Source organism: Tiliqua scincoides, chromosome 1 (genome assembly GCF_035046505.1).
Source record: "Tiliqua scincoides isolate rTilSci1 chromosome 1, rTilSci1.hap2, whole genome shotgun sequence".
NCBI classification, from domain to species: domain Eukaryota; kingdom Metazoa; phylum Chordata; class Lepidosauria; order Squamata; family Scincidae; genus Tiliqua; species Tiliqua scincoides.
This window is the reverse complement of record NC_089821.1, coordinates 219,804,830-219,819,369: the sequence shown is the minus strand read 5'-3', so window position 1 is coordinate 219,819,369 and position 14,540 is coordinate 219,804,830. Positions and strand designations below refer to the sequence as shown.

At 42.1% G+C, this 14,540-nt stretch overlaps 1 protein-coding gene across 1 annotated transcript; it reads left to right on the top strand.

Moving 5' to 3' along the window:
- Nucleotides 1-218: 218 nt before the first annotated feature.
- TAGAP (T cell activation RhoGTPase activating protein) lies at nt 219-13,067 on the top strand. The gene is made up of 10 exons (XM_066611336.1): nt 219-324; nt 1,020-1,104; nt 1,214-1,267; nt 2,384-2,450; nt 4,191-4,360; nt 5,129-5,290; nt 5,397-5,506; nt 8,126-8,321; nt 9,387-9,486; nt 10,235-13,067. The coding sequence occupies exons 2-10, from the start codon at nt 1,078-1,080 to the stop codon at nt 11,512-11,514; spliced, it is 2,166 nt and encodes a 721-aa protein (XP_066467433.1). The 5' UTR covers nt 219-324; nt 1,020-1,077; the 3' UTR covers nt 11,515-13,067.
- Nucleotides 13,068-14,540: the final 1,473 nt, after the last annotated feature.

The following is a 14,540-nucleotide window of genomic DNA, read 5'->3' as shown; positions in this document are numbered from 1 at the left end:
AGGAGATTAAAAAAAAAACACAGCCAAACACACACTGCAGCCGCCCTAAAAGGAAAGGGGAAACCAGAGCAGCCTCTCGGCATGTGACGAAGCACTTGGTTCTGCATTCAAGCCGTGATGCTCCTTCCTGTCTCTATTACATGGTGAATTTCCACCTGCCTCCTTTCACCACCAACACCACTTCTCATTTTGAATGCAGCACACGCGGGGCTGAAGTGCCCTGGCTCTCTCCAGTGCAGAAGTCGCAGCCGAGCGTCATGCCGGTTCTCTTTTTCTCTGCCGTTTCCTTGAGGTGAAATAACTCTTGCCGGATACTATTCTCTGGTAAGCCTGTCAGATGAGCATATGTTCACATTAGTGTAACCCTGCAGCTTGGGACTCCGGAGCAGAAATATGCCGAGGACAACAAAGCACCCACTGCTAGCCCTCACTGTCCCACCCGGCTGACTGAGGCTCTTGTATGTGGGACTTAACTCCAGTATCAGGTTTGGCTTTTTCCTGCCATGTCAGGAACAACTGCGATCTCTTCCTTGCATCTGTTGCTCACTTTTCATACTGGCTACAAGTTTTTGCATTCGCTCACTGTTTATTGCTATGGATATACTCTTTCAACTATCCTTAATATTTTACAGCATGCCGTACATAGTGGTTTGAATGGATTTCATAGCTAGTATCTGTATGTGTACGTTGATGGCTTTACGGTATGCTTCAGAGAGAATACTTGGATATAGGACCATCTCTCGAGGCTAGAGACAGACAATAAGCTTCCCCCCCTCCAAATTTGTTGAAGGCCATTTCAAAGAAGGATTGCTGTTTGCAGTGCATGCACTCAGCCAACTTTCCAAAACAGTTTGAGCCGACCTGACAGTGAAACAAAACAAATGCCATGGGACAAGAAGCCTCTCTCAACTCGCTTAAAAAGCATTGTCTGTAGCCAGCTTGAATTTGCAACAGGGAGAAGCGGTACAGCTGAATGCTTTGGGGGACCTTGCTGATATTTGCCTCTTTGTTCTCAACAGGCAAACCTGAGAAATCGACAGAACAAAACTCATCAAAGTTCCATCAACCAAATTCCTGATGAAGGTGTTAGGCAGCTGCAATGCAGTAAGATTCTTTTTTTTTTTATTCCTTCACTGAGTACATTTCTGTCTTGAACATAATTGCTTTTTCCCCATAAATGTCTGAAGAAAGTTCTTCTTTGTGTCTTTTCCAGCCCAAAACTTTAAATGCAAGCGACATGGAAGCTTTGATTACATGCCCAACAGAGGTAAACTAACTCTCTCCTGTGTCTCAATGTTCTGATTCTGTTATACAAGACCAATTCTGCCTTTGTAAAATCACAGTTGGTACAGGCGAGCTCAACAGATGAACCAGCTGAAGTGTTATTGTTGCTTTTGTTTTTATTAACACCCTTAAGTTGTGTATCATCTGGATCTTGTACCTCAATTAAATTTGTAACTTATACATCTAAGTGCCAACATTCAGGTTAGGAAAGCACTTCCAGTTGACCTCTCTGCCTGGGTTCAGAGGACAACAAATCTAAAAGAAAGCTGTTTGGGAATGGGTTGCCTGTTACAGTGTTATGCTGACTAATGTGGAAGTGGAGTCTAGTGAAATGAATGAGATGTCCATATGTTTTGCATTGAGCTGGGAGGCTGCATCCTTTATAATGCTATTACTCAATGTCCATACACCTTTACTTCAAAGTCCCATTCATTTTAATGGACCTATTTTCAATATGCCCATTTTCAAGTGCAGCTAGGAATCAAATCAAAGCCTTATTTGGACCTATGGCTAGGGTCCAAATAGCTATCTAAATGCACAAATTGAACTTGTAGTAGCCCTGTGGAATTTGGGACCTTTTCAGGTGAACAGATCTCTCTCTCTCTCTCTCTCTCTCTCTCTCTCTCTCTCTCTCTCTCTTACTCACATGCTACCTTGCAAACTGTCTGTTAAACTCCACTCTGTTTCAAATTACTTGGACCAACTGAAAAGATGGGATGTAAATCCCAAACAAACAAACCTGCCATTTGCTTTGTTGGGATTGCTATTCTGGAAAACAATTCAATTAGGCTCAAAGAATCAGTGTCAAGGTTCTTTGGATATTGCCCCATGTTCCAAAGAAATAAGTAACAGCTACTTCAACAAAAGTAGCATTAATCATATACAAGTTCATTCAATTGCCAAACCTCCAGTTACCGGTATATAATATCCTTGCCATGCACAAGGTTCAAGAGGTTTCATGTTTTGTTGAAGGAAGCTTTCTTTTCCACTTTTCTGAGGGCAGAGATATTTCACAGGCTTACTATAGCCCCACATTGAGTGGATATGCTAAATACATCTTAAAGTGGTTTTTTTGGTAATTAATTTTTGCTTATTCCAGGATGACATCAAGAAATGCCACTTGTTGATGCCATGTGATGGTGAAGATGGCCTTTGTCATCTGATAGGTGCGTTTTTAAAATGAAACTATACCCTTTAAAAAGCAGGAATTCTGCTAAACTAAAGCTGTGCTCCCTAATATGATTCTACAAAGATGCATGTGTGTGTTTTGCAACTGTCTTGGAAAATATGTGTGGCTGATTAATAGTGCTTATTTAAGTTCTATCTTATATCGTGGGGTAATCAAGAAACAGTGTCCAACAACAGGACTAACAGTGCAGGGATAGTCAAGTCTACTAAGAAGTAAGCCCCACTGAGTTCAATGTGACTTACTCCCAGGTAGGTGTGTATAGAATTGCCACCTAAGAGGATGTTACATACTGGTCTGCTTAATGCTTCTCTGCATGCAGCAGGAACCATTCTTGAATTTTACACTAATCTAAAGCTAGGAATTTTGGGTTGGCACAAATAGGGGACTACATTTACATGCTAGATGGTACAATTGAAAGGGCCAAATACATTTCTATTACAAGTTTCTTTGTACAAGCACTTACTTTGCCTTAATACTTGTTTAGTCTGCCTTTCTTCTGGACAGCTCAGAGTGGCACACATGGGGCTCTCAACAAGCACACCAAAATGTGCATGTCTTCAACAAGTATGCTACATCATGTACTTTTTATCATTCCCTGCTCCCCACAGGTGTCATGTTCCATGTTGATCCAAGAGAATGGGAGACGTATAATGGCAAGATGATATTTCTGCAGCTAAGTTCTGTTGATGTTAGCATTTGATGTTAAAAGCTGGCATAGTCTTAATACCAAATGCTAAATCAGATGTTAGCTGCAGAAATGATAACACTTTGTGTATCGTATGCCTCTTATTCTCACACAAATCTTTTCATGCTTGTGCATTTCTGTAACAGGGGTTGGACCAAATAAAAGATAAATAAAAGATAAAATTAGATGCCATTTTGCATCTAATTATCCTACTGCTACCAATTTTTTTAAAAAAACTGCTTCTTATCCATGACTCATACATGCACAGCTTGATAGCAGTCCAGCTAGCCCATGTTTGAGCTCAGTGTAGCTACTGAAGACTACCTATTTAAAACTGATTATTAGAATTTCTTTCTGGGAGAAATTAACCTTGGGTGCTATTTATTAATCTTAAAATTCCCAGTGCATTATTTTTTAAGATCACCTGCTGTATTCTAAAGTGCCCCCTAGTGGCAATCTTGAATAGAAGGGTTTACTGCTGTGATAGACAATTTGGGTAGCAAGCCAATCCAGGACAAAACAGGGGAGCAGCAATGAAAGTCACTTCTCTTCCTCCTTACTTACTTACCAGCTGCTGCAAACCCAGATTGGTATGTTGGCTTTCCTGAAGAGGGTTGGAGACATCATGTGATATGCAGTGGCACAGTTAGAGGGGATGCAAAGCACTAAGTTTTGCAGGTTGATTCACCGTGGAGAGCAATCAGCCCCTTCCCGTCTCCTTCTGAGCCATTCCCAGCGGTGGGAGCAAAACAGAGCAAAACAGAGGCAAATTAGTGCTTTGCACCCCCTCTAGCTATGCCACTAGTCATGCACAAAATATTTCAGACTGTATTTCCAACCAGGATGGGGTGGCAGAATGCGAAGCATTTCTAGTTCAGAGTTCCTGATGGCACAGAGATAGCCTACATTTGTAAGAGCTGATGTTCCTCTATATAATACAACAACAATATATCATACAGTAACAATCTAATGTTGACATTACTCGTTGCTTATACACATTGTTCTCTTATCTTTTTTTCTTTTTTGCAACAGATAGCAATAAGAAAAGAAAGAAAGTAATATCTTGGCCATTTACACTGAGACGAACCACCACTGGGTCAGAAACCCTGGGACAACTAGAGTCTGACCTGAAGCCCTCTTTGTTTGATCAGCCATTGTCAATTGTCTGCAGTGAGGATGACACACTCCCCAAACCAATTCAGGTAAGCAAGCAGAGGGTGTTGCAGTTCTTCAGTACTGATGGTGCACTCTGCTTCTGCTGTGCAAGTGATCATGAAGCTATGTAACAATGTGGGAACTTTCTTTTAGAAAGGGCCTTATTTCTTATTGCCCGTAAGGAGTTTAATTAGGGCTATCCATATTCTCCAACAACATGAATCAAATTCTGTGCTAATGGAATGCAGGGTCTAAAACTAGGTTAAAGAATACATTTCCCCATATTTAAGTTGCACTGTATTGTATCAAGGATTCTGACTTACAGAGAAACCAGGTATTTTTGGCAAAATCTGGTATGGTAGATAAAGAAAGAAAAAGTGGGATGTGGAATGCTTAGAGACTTGAGGAAATAGCATCAGGGAGGAGCCATGAAAAGGCTTCTTGAAGCCATGGAGAATAAGCAATGTATGGCACTGAAGTTCTAGTACTTGATAGCCCACTGAAGGCCTACTTTGCCTCCTGAGTTTTCATCAGACATGGTTCATCCAATTCAAAAGTTTCCTTCACAACAAGGGCTTCCACCTTAAAGCACAGGTCCCCTTGCCTCTGGAGGGGGCATGGGGAGGGCCACAGACCTGATCTGCGATTAACTGAAACCGCGGATACGGAATCCGCTGATATGGCCCCCCGTGTACATGCATAGGATTGGGTTCTGTGTATAATGCTGTGAAAATAGATATACTATATGATTGTTCCTTATCAAAATGGCAAATAACCTTGCATCTATTATCTTCTTACACATCTACTGTATGCAGGACATCCTTACAATTTTGTACCTGAAAGGACCTTTCACAGAAGGAATATTCCGGAAAGCTGCCAATGAAAAGGCACGCAAGGAACTGAAAGAAGAATTAAACATTGGAGGAAAAGTTGTCTTTGAAAATGAACCTGTGCACTTGCTAGCAGTTGTTTTCAAGGTATAGTTCTTGCTGTAGTTTCCAGCCTCCCAAGTACTGGGAAGAGAGAAAAAAACGTGCTTACAATGTAGCAAAATACGTTACCTAAATAATATTTTTCTTACAGGATTTCCTCCGCAACATCCCCCATAAACTGCTCTTGTCTGAACTTTATGATGAATGGATGACAGCACTGGAAAAGATGACCCAATACGAAAGAACTGAAGCAATGAAAGAGTAAGCTCTCTATTTCCATATATGTTTCTTATTGTTCTGTGATTAGCAACACAGTCAGACACTGACCATACCATATCTTATTACAGAACAATTTAATTTACACTTAAGTGAAAACAAAATGGTTTAAGAAAACATTTCTCTAGTAACGATGCGCAGTGACGTTACACCAGGGGTGCTCAATAGGTGGATCGCGATCTACCGGTAGATCGCGAGGCAAAATGAGTAGATCGTGGAGTGCTGACCCCCCCTTCAGGTGCCTCTGGGAGGAAACGCCGGGAGTAAGGCCCATTGTACTCAATGGGGCTTACTCCCAGGTAAGTGTGGCTAGGATTGCAGCCTCACAGCCTAATCCTAGGCATGTCTACTCAGGAGTAAGTCCTGTTATACTCAGTGGGGCTCAAGGTACACCAACATACATTGTACACATAAATGTTATATGTTATGATGGCGCAAACATTGTAAAAAAAAACTCTGGTAGATCTCCGGGGCTTGCTGGGTTTCAAAGTAGTTCTCGAGCCAAAAAAGTGTGAGCACCGCTGCGTTACACCCTAAGTACATTTATTTCTAAATCCCAATGATTTCAACTGAGCTTTCTTCAGTAAGTGTGCTTAGGATTGCACCCTGAGGCAGCAATCTTGTGTACTTAATGGGAACTTATTTAGGAGTGGACATGATTAGTGCAGAGTTAAATCAAGGGGCATGTTTAATGCCCCAGGCATATGAACTGTGTCCCCCTTTCAGCAATCTTCGTTCATTTTTTAGATTTGTGAAGCAGTTTTGCAAGGAGATGAATGAGAAAGAGGAAATGCATCTATTGCCAAATAATGTTGGGGGGAGGGAAGAGAGTGTTGATCTGGTTGCCTAGGCTACATTTCCTCTTCCCCTTTTCAAAATAAGAGCAGTAAGCGGGGGGGGGGATTTTAGCCCTCACTAGTGTCAGTCAAATCTGATTAATTACATAGCATATAATGCCATCCTATTTATATTCTATGATCAGCTAAGCCAACACAGTGAAAAAGCCCATTCAAGGCAGAGAAATGGTGCTAAAGGAGCGAATGATGAGAAACAATGGCTGTAAGCTGGAGCAAAAAATACAAAAGATAGAAGGCTTTTTCCATAAAATCACTCACATGCCCCAAAGGGCTATTTTTGCAGCAAGGGTCAAACCTCAAAAATCGTAGCACTAGCTACAATGTTTAACCATACCTACTTTCCAGGAAGTACCACTGAATTCAATGAGAAGGGCATCCTAACTTGCTCCGGAACAGGCAGGCCAGTGCAAGTTTGAGGCTGGCTGAGGCTTAACCCGAGGCAAGAGGAAAAAAGTCCTCTTACTCTGGGGAGAACTTTAGTGACCCCAGTGGGTCTACTTGGATCTGCATCACCTGAAGAGGTGGTACAGATCTGAGCAGAACGTAGCCGCTTGGGGCCGCTCCGCGTCACCCAGGAACAGGGCTAGGATCCAGCATAACTTCATAATATCCAGCATATAACAGCATAATATCCAGCATAAAGGAGCATAGCCTCCCCCTGCTCCAGAATGCCTCCTCCCCACATCCTCCCCTCCCTCCCCATGCCCCCCCCAAGACCCCTGTGCCAGCTGAGCTTGGCTGGCACAAACTTACCAGTCAGCAGGGAGGCTGGATCTGACCTCCGCGGGCCAGCGTGCATCTCTGCACCAGCCCAGCCGACTCACTCAGAGGCCCAAACATGCATTACAGCACATTTGGGACCCTCCCAGGCCAGCACAAGGGACTTATGCCTGCTGAGTGCATTCTTTGGATTGCGCTCTTAGGGCCCAATCCAACTTTCCAGCACCAATGCAGTCACAATGCAGCCCCAAGGTAAGGGATCAAATGTCCCCTTATCTTGAGGAGGCCTCCATGACTACTGCCCCAATACAAAGACCCAGCACATGCCCCATTGGCATGGTTGTATCAGCACTGGATAGGATGGGGCCCTCATTTCTGAGTGGACACAGTTAGGATCAGGTTTAAGTATTTAAAACTTAAGTATTTAAATCTGTTTTGATACATTTGACTATGCATCTTATTGAATTCAACAGATCTGCATTGCTTTGGTGGTGTAATACAGACACATACATCTAAAACTTAAGCACTTTTAAGTCCAATTGGAAGCAATATTGAGTAGGACTAAAATATGCTTGAGTGTGACTGAATTGTGCCATGATTTTTCAATTACTTTTTCAAGCCAGTAAAGGGGATAGCCAACCATCTATGACAGCTAATAGCTGGTTTATATGGAATAACTGTAGTACATAATGGAAACAATAAAATGTACATGCCACGGGTTATTAACCTTAAATATTTCAAGTTATATGGATCATTTTTTACCCATAATATTAAAACAAGCAGTATTATACTGCTTGGGACTTGATCAGGACTCGGAAGTCTTGTGGCTTGCTGTTTTCAATTCAGACACATTCAGCTGCTACCTGGGGACTTCTGAATGGGAATTTTGTACAACTTAAAATAGGCATGTCCACATTTGAGAGGAAGTCCCACTTGTACTATGAAACTTAGTAGAAAAAACAAGAAGAAAAAGCAGAAGTTTCTGAAGATGATGTTTCTTTTTGCTTTCATTTGCTTGGTTTTGTAGAGTTGCAGGCAAATTGCCAAGGCCAAACCTCCTTTTGCTCAAACATTTGCTCTGTGTGTTGCACCACATCAGCCATAGCTCAAAAGTCAACAAAATGGATTCCAGCAATCTTGCAATCTGTATTGGGCCAAACATACTGACTGCAGATCAAGACCAAAGCCTGCCACTTGAAGTTCAGAAAGAGCAGGCTGACAAGGTTAGCTTGGTGTTTCTCTCCGCTATTTTCACATTGTCTTCATTCTCACTTTTGTTATGTGTTTTCCAAAAACTAAAATGCCATTGTGACACAATTGTCAGTCAACCCTAATACATCAAGCTTCAGATTACTTACTGTGATGTAGACTTAGAGCCCAGTCCTATGCAGTGCTTGCTGACTCACCACCAGCACTCATAGTCGCAAATGTGCCATAAGGCATGTTTGTGGGGCTTAGCACCGGCAAAGCACCAGAGCTAGCTCAGTGGTCGCCTCAGTGGTTAGGTGGGGGCATGGGGGGAGGCAAGGAGGAGGCGTTCCGGGATGGGGGAACGCGGACAGAGGGCGGGTGGAGGGCAGAGAGGAGGCGTGGTAGAGGGAGGAAGCTGGGACTGGTGGAACTCAGTGGCCCGACTTGGAGCTCTTTGATTCTGTGCCAGCCCAAGGGTTACCACAGAATCAAGTAGCCCCATTGCGGGACTACTTTCCTTACCTGGAAGGGGATGCTGGTGGGCCCTCAGTTAATATAAGAGCAGCCCCCATCACGAAACAGTTCTTTCCTAGGGTGCCTTTTTGCCCATTTTTGAACACAAGAAGTAATGCTTGGAACCCTTTAGAGGATGCCTTACCCTGTTAACAGATACATCCTGCCATGTTTCTGGTAACAGAACATATAATGCTACTATATTGTGGGAATGCCTCAGACAAACACAGTGAGTTTGGCAGTCGCACAACCAGCTCAGCCTGTGGCAGCAGAACTGAAAAGGTGACATGGTCTGGTCAGCATTTCAACCTGAAGCAACCTGCAATACGAACAATCCCTCAGCCAAAACAGATGGGGACAAAACTGGAACATATTTTATTTCTACTGCAGGGCAAGGCAGAATTTACAAAGGAGAAGTGCTCCAGCTGCTTCCTCCCATCTCTGCAGAACTATCACTCATACATCCTGTGGGTTTCATTTGAAGAAACTCTTGATATGAAGTTCTGCACCAATAATAGTATTAGTTACGCAATAGCCTGAGACACGTGACTGTAACCACAAATACCCTTTTTTGATGTACACAGGTGAAGATACTTGTGGAATTTCTCATTGATAATTGTTCTGATATATTTGGGGAAGAAATCTCTTCACTATTCAGTATCTCTGCGGACGACAACCAGCCAGGTAACTGACCGTCCTATATTGACATCTGGCATCTTCACTTCGGTGTTTGGCTAATCTTGGTTTTTAAGAAATGTGTTTCTTTTAATGTGCTAGGATTTCCTTGAACTGTAAACCAAAAATTTGATGCAATCATACACTGAGAGTTTATTTAGACATGTGCTAAGGAAGTGACTAGCAATGACTGACAAACCACAGTGCTGGATAACTTCCAAATGCTCAACAATATTACATATAGGCTTACATTTCACAGGCTCACATGTGGGCCTAAGACGCTAACTTATAGTCTCAAATGGGGTGGGAAGGCGGGGTGGGTGTCCGTATTAGACTTTGGGAACCTTCAACTGGGATTCAGTGTTGTTTGGTGCCTTTTACTGTCCAAGAATATGAAAACAAGAAAAATATCTACCAGTTTTTAGAAAATCAAATATTCTTACAGTTTTATATTCAGTGGTCTTGGAGGGAAAATGTGAATTTTGAGGAAAAGTAACCATTTTCCTTGTTTAGAATGTATGCATTCCTCATTTCTATGGAAAATTCAAACGTCTTGTTCAAAATACTCTGCAAATATTTGAGGAGAGAAACATTTGAATCTTTAGAATTAAATAATTTTAGGGTTTACATGTAATAAGTATACCAAATTATGTCTCTTCAACATGTCTGCAAGCTATTTTTTTACAAGTGGCTCATTTGGAAAGGCAAAATTGACCTGTACCAAGTCAAAATGTAATATTGTCTGTCTCTCCCACAGAAATGCTCTCTGCTAGCCAGCAACATGATTCTGCCTATGACAGTACAGACTTTGAGGGAGGATGCAGTTCCAGCAATCTGCAGCCTAACCATTTACTACTAGCTGAGGGAACAGCCAACAGGCCAAGCAGCACAGAACTCCACTCCCACTGGCCACGAGACCAGGCCTCCTCCGTCTCTTCACTCGCTCTTTTTAAAAAATCCCTGAGCAAACTGGATAGAAGATTCTCTGAACCAGACATGTTCTCTCAGGGCTGCCAGGAAGGCAGTATGAGAAACCAGAAGCTAACAAAGAGTGAGGAGAGTTTTGCTCAGCAGGGAGAACTGGGAATAAAAGACCAAAGGCTGAGAAAGCAAATGGTAGCAGACGTCCATCTTGGAAGCCTATATAGGAACAAAAAGCCACCAAACCTAACCATAAAAAATAATCTGCAGTCAGAACTGTCAAGCAGTTCTTTGCCCAGAACATCCTCTGGTAGTTCACTAGACAGTTCCTCCTCCGTCTCTGACAGTTCTGTCTTCACAAGCTCCCCATTAGCCTCACCTTCTGCCTTCAAGAAAAATACTTTAACTCAGCCCCAGTCCTTCTCTACAGAGCCTTCTGATGGTGGAAGTGACATATCCAGCCAAGGGCTCCAAAGACATTCTGTGGTAACCCGCAAGAAGGTGCTAACTAAGTCGCAAAGTTGCAGTGTCAGTGCTTTTCAAAGGGACAGTTTCAAAAAGAATCCCAAGAAAGAGAGACATCTTTCGTGTCGAATTGTTCAAGGGGCTTCCGTTAACAACTGCAACCCAGCATCTGTGGGGTATCAACAGAGGCCTCGTATCATGTCGGTAGATGAGGTGTTTCGACTGGTGGATCAGAAAAATCCTGGGAAGCCTCCATCTTATGCAGAGGCTACCAAAAACTGCTCAGCTGCGAGACTTCCTTCATATGGTAGCTTAACAGTGCAAAATATGAGATCCACAGCATGGCACCCGGGCTCAGCTGCAGCATCAGAGCCTCAGCAACCAAGGCTCAATAGAGAGGTTACAAACCAAGCATGCAGGGACCTTTTTAATGACAGGCTTTCCGCAATCAGTGATTCAAAGGACAAAACACCAGCTGTTGATGTAGTTATTGGAATACACACCCGAGCTAATTTGCCTTTGACCCCTCAAGTCTACCGTCTCAGGACCATGTCTGGGTCTTATCAAAAGAACAAACAAGAGTATCTGATGCGACGGTGCAGTCAGCCAGCCTTTGACCACATACAATGCACAAAGGAATCCTATGTTTAAATTGCCTGCCTCCTTTCAACACAGTGCCTGCTGTATAGAGGGCCTAAAAGCAAGTCTTTTGCCAGATGTTCCTGCATTCAAATCATTTGGTCTTTGCCAACCTTTTTTGAAAAGGTCTTTTTCGTAGTGTCACATATGGAATGAGTATTGTTTTATTAGAAATGTGTAGATTGTGTACATAATGTCCTATATATATGTGGTTATAAATGTTTGTGAATGCTTAAATTGCATTTTAAAGCTAAGCAGGGGGATTGTTTTAGCCATCTTGGACCAAGATATCCCACAGAATGTGATATTTTGATTCCCTTTGCAGTTGCTTCTTAAAAATAGGCAGACAGGAATTCAGTACCCACAGAATTAGAGAAGCTGAAGGCCCACAGCATTTCCCAAACCTCATCCCAAGCTCCGATTGTATTGTTTTGTCTGGTTTTCGGTTACTCAAGTGATACAGTTTCCCCCATCACTTCCTTTTTTGATGCTATTCCCTCCCAAAATAAATCTCAGCCTTACAAATGGTCCCAGCCCACAAACATATGATCAACTTACTATTTCTTGATGCTATCTCTTAAACTCTCATCTGAAACTCTTCATTTGACTCAGGGGATATAAAAGCATTTGTATACCAAACAACCAATTAAAAATCTGAATTCTAATCATATATGACTTGCTTGACTGGGTCAGACTAGCCTTCTATAGCCAAAAGTAGCCTATAAATGCCAGAAAAGTAAGTCCCACAAGCTGAGCAGGTTGGAGATAAATATCCTTTTTTCTCCCCTTCCCTAGTAATTGATAAAGGGTGTGCTGCCTCTAAACATCAACATCATAATTAGTCAGGCATTCATAACAATCAGGTGCTGTTTGAAAAAAATGAAGACACCGTCCCAACCAAAAATTGACATTTTAAATGCTGTCTCCCCCAATTCCCCTGCCCTGCACATTAGCAATATTTCATTTATACCAAAACCCAGCAGATAATAATTCAGTATTCAGATCATTTTACATATTCCTGATCTCTCATAGGCAACTTCCTGTACATACATTAAATTGGCAGTTAAAGGCTCCAGTGATTGTTTGAAATGGCCATAATCTAGCTCTAATTATGTGCAGTTGCTTACAGTCTTGGATGGGGATGTACATTCTCAACAAAATATTAATTAAACCAGTTGAGTAGGGCTCAGGTGCATGATTTAATACAGATGTTGGTGTTTACCTGCTTCTGTATAGGTTGTGTACTTGGTGGATGTGACTGTGCATGCAACTCTTGTGCTCTGCTAGGCAAATATGTATTGACATAACATGAGATTATTGCTGCTTGAAGAGTATACAATCAAGCAGAAAACTGTTGTTGCTGGCACAAGGAGATATGGATTGCATGCAGCGTCCAGCCTTTGTAAAAAATGCATTTGTCTGCCAGTGTTATTATATCACAGAGCTATACAAAATGGAACTTGGAACATGTCAAGAGTGTTCTTCTGACCTTGTAAGAAGAAAGACTATCAGACGTATTATGCACCTTAGCAGTATATAAACCTTTTCATTGGCACTAGTTTTCGATTCACGGTGGTCTTGTAGAGTGGATAAAGCTATGTGAAAAGAGGATTATCTGTAATTCAAATGTAATTCCACCAAAATAAAGCAATTTCCGTGACTGAAAAACTTATTGAAATCCTTTATATACATATATTCAATCAGTGTCTGCAAAGAAGAAGAAAAAAAAGATACTTGGAAGAAAATGACTATCCTAAACACTAGGACTAGGACTAGTCAATCCTAAACACATTTTCTTTATAGTTTCATTAAAGTTAAAATTGGTCTGTATGTTTAGGTGAGACATGAAAAGGAAACAATTTAAAAATATTATGAAGACAGTTATTAAGACAGTATTCTTAATAAATATTAAGAATACTTATTCTATCTTCTTCAATAATTCTTATTCTTATTTATACAAAAAATCATTTTTAATGATAACAGGGTAACTCACAGGGTGACCTGGGACAAATAGTCTTCAACCTGAAAATCTTGCAAAGGTGGCTAATATTAATAATCATCAAATTGTCCATCATTATGACAGGTGGGCATACATGGAAAGAGGAACTACCATATACTGTAGGTGTAAGGGTGGTGTAAAGTGCACAGAGACATACAGCACCTCATTCTGTGTTCTTGGTGTCTGGGCTAGTCGGGATCAATCAGGGCCGGCCAGTCCATACAACAGATTGGTGGGAGGTGCCTGCCTTCACCCACCTGCTCACTTCCACCTTTTTTCTCTCTCCTCCCTCTCTCTGCATCCAAAAAGAAAGGAGAATAGAACAGAAGAGGAAGTGCAGAGGAGACAAGAGTGCTGGCCTGGAGCATTTTTTATTTTCTTCTGGGTCATTCCTATCAATTCCCCTATTCCTTTTCAAATAGAGGGAGCAGGAGAGGTGAGGCTGCCACACTGTCTGATAAAAAGGTGTGGGGCATTTGACATGAGAGCAGTTGCTACCCTGCCACAGGCACTGGGAGGTCTAGGACTGGCCCTGGGTCAATTATTACACAGATATGACTGGTTAACCCTGAAAGATGCATGTTTTAGGCAACTTCTTCATTCAATAGTATACACAGGATTCTCCGTCTGCAAGAAGTGGGGGTGAGGAGTATGTGTGTGTGGGGGGGGGGGGTAATAGCTTCAGGCTCTGTTAGTCTTTAGGGTGCCACAAGATGCCTTGTTGTTTTCTGCTGTTAATGTGACTTCTCTGGAAATCTCAAGCTACTTGATCCTCACATGAGACAAAATATTACAACAGGAAGTTAAAAACCAAGCTCGTCTGTCTGTTTTCTCTGAATTCAGTCGCCGCCCTCAGCATTTGGCCCTCACAGGATACCCACAGGGAGGGACACGTTTTTCAACTACATTTGTGAAAGCATCAATGGCAGGAGACATTGCTTCTCCTCAGCAATTCAGAGTATAGATTCCCCTTTCTCAGACAAGCTTTCAGTTTCATGAGCCGATGGATTTGTTCTCTGCATGGATTGCTTGGCTATAC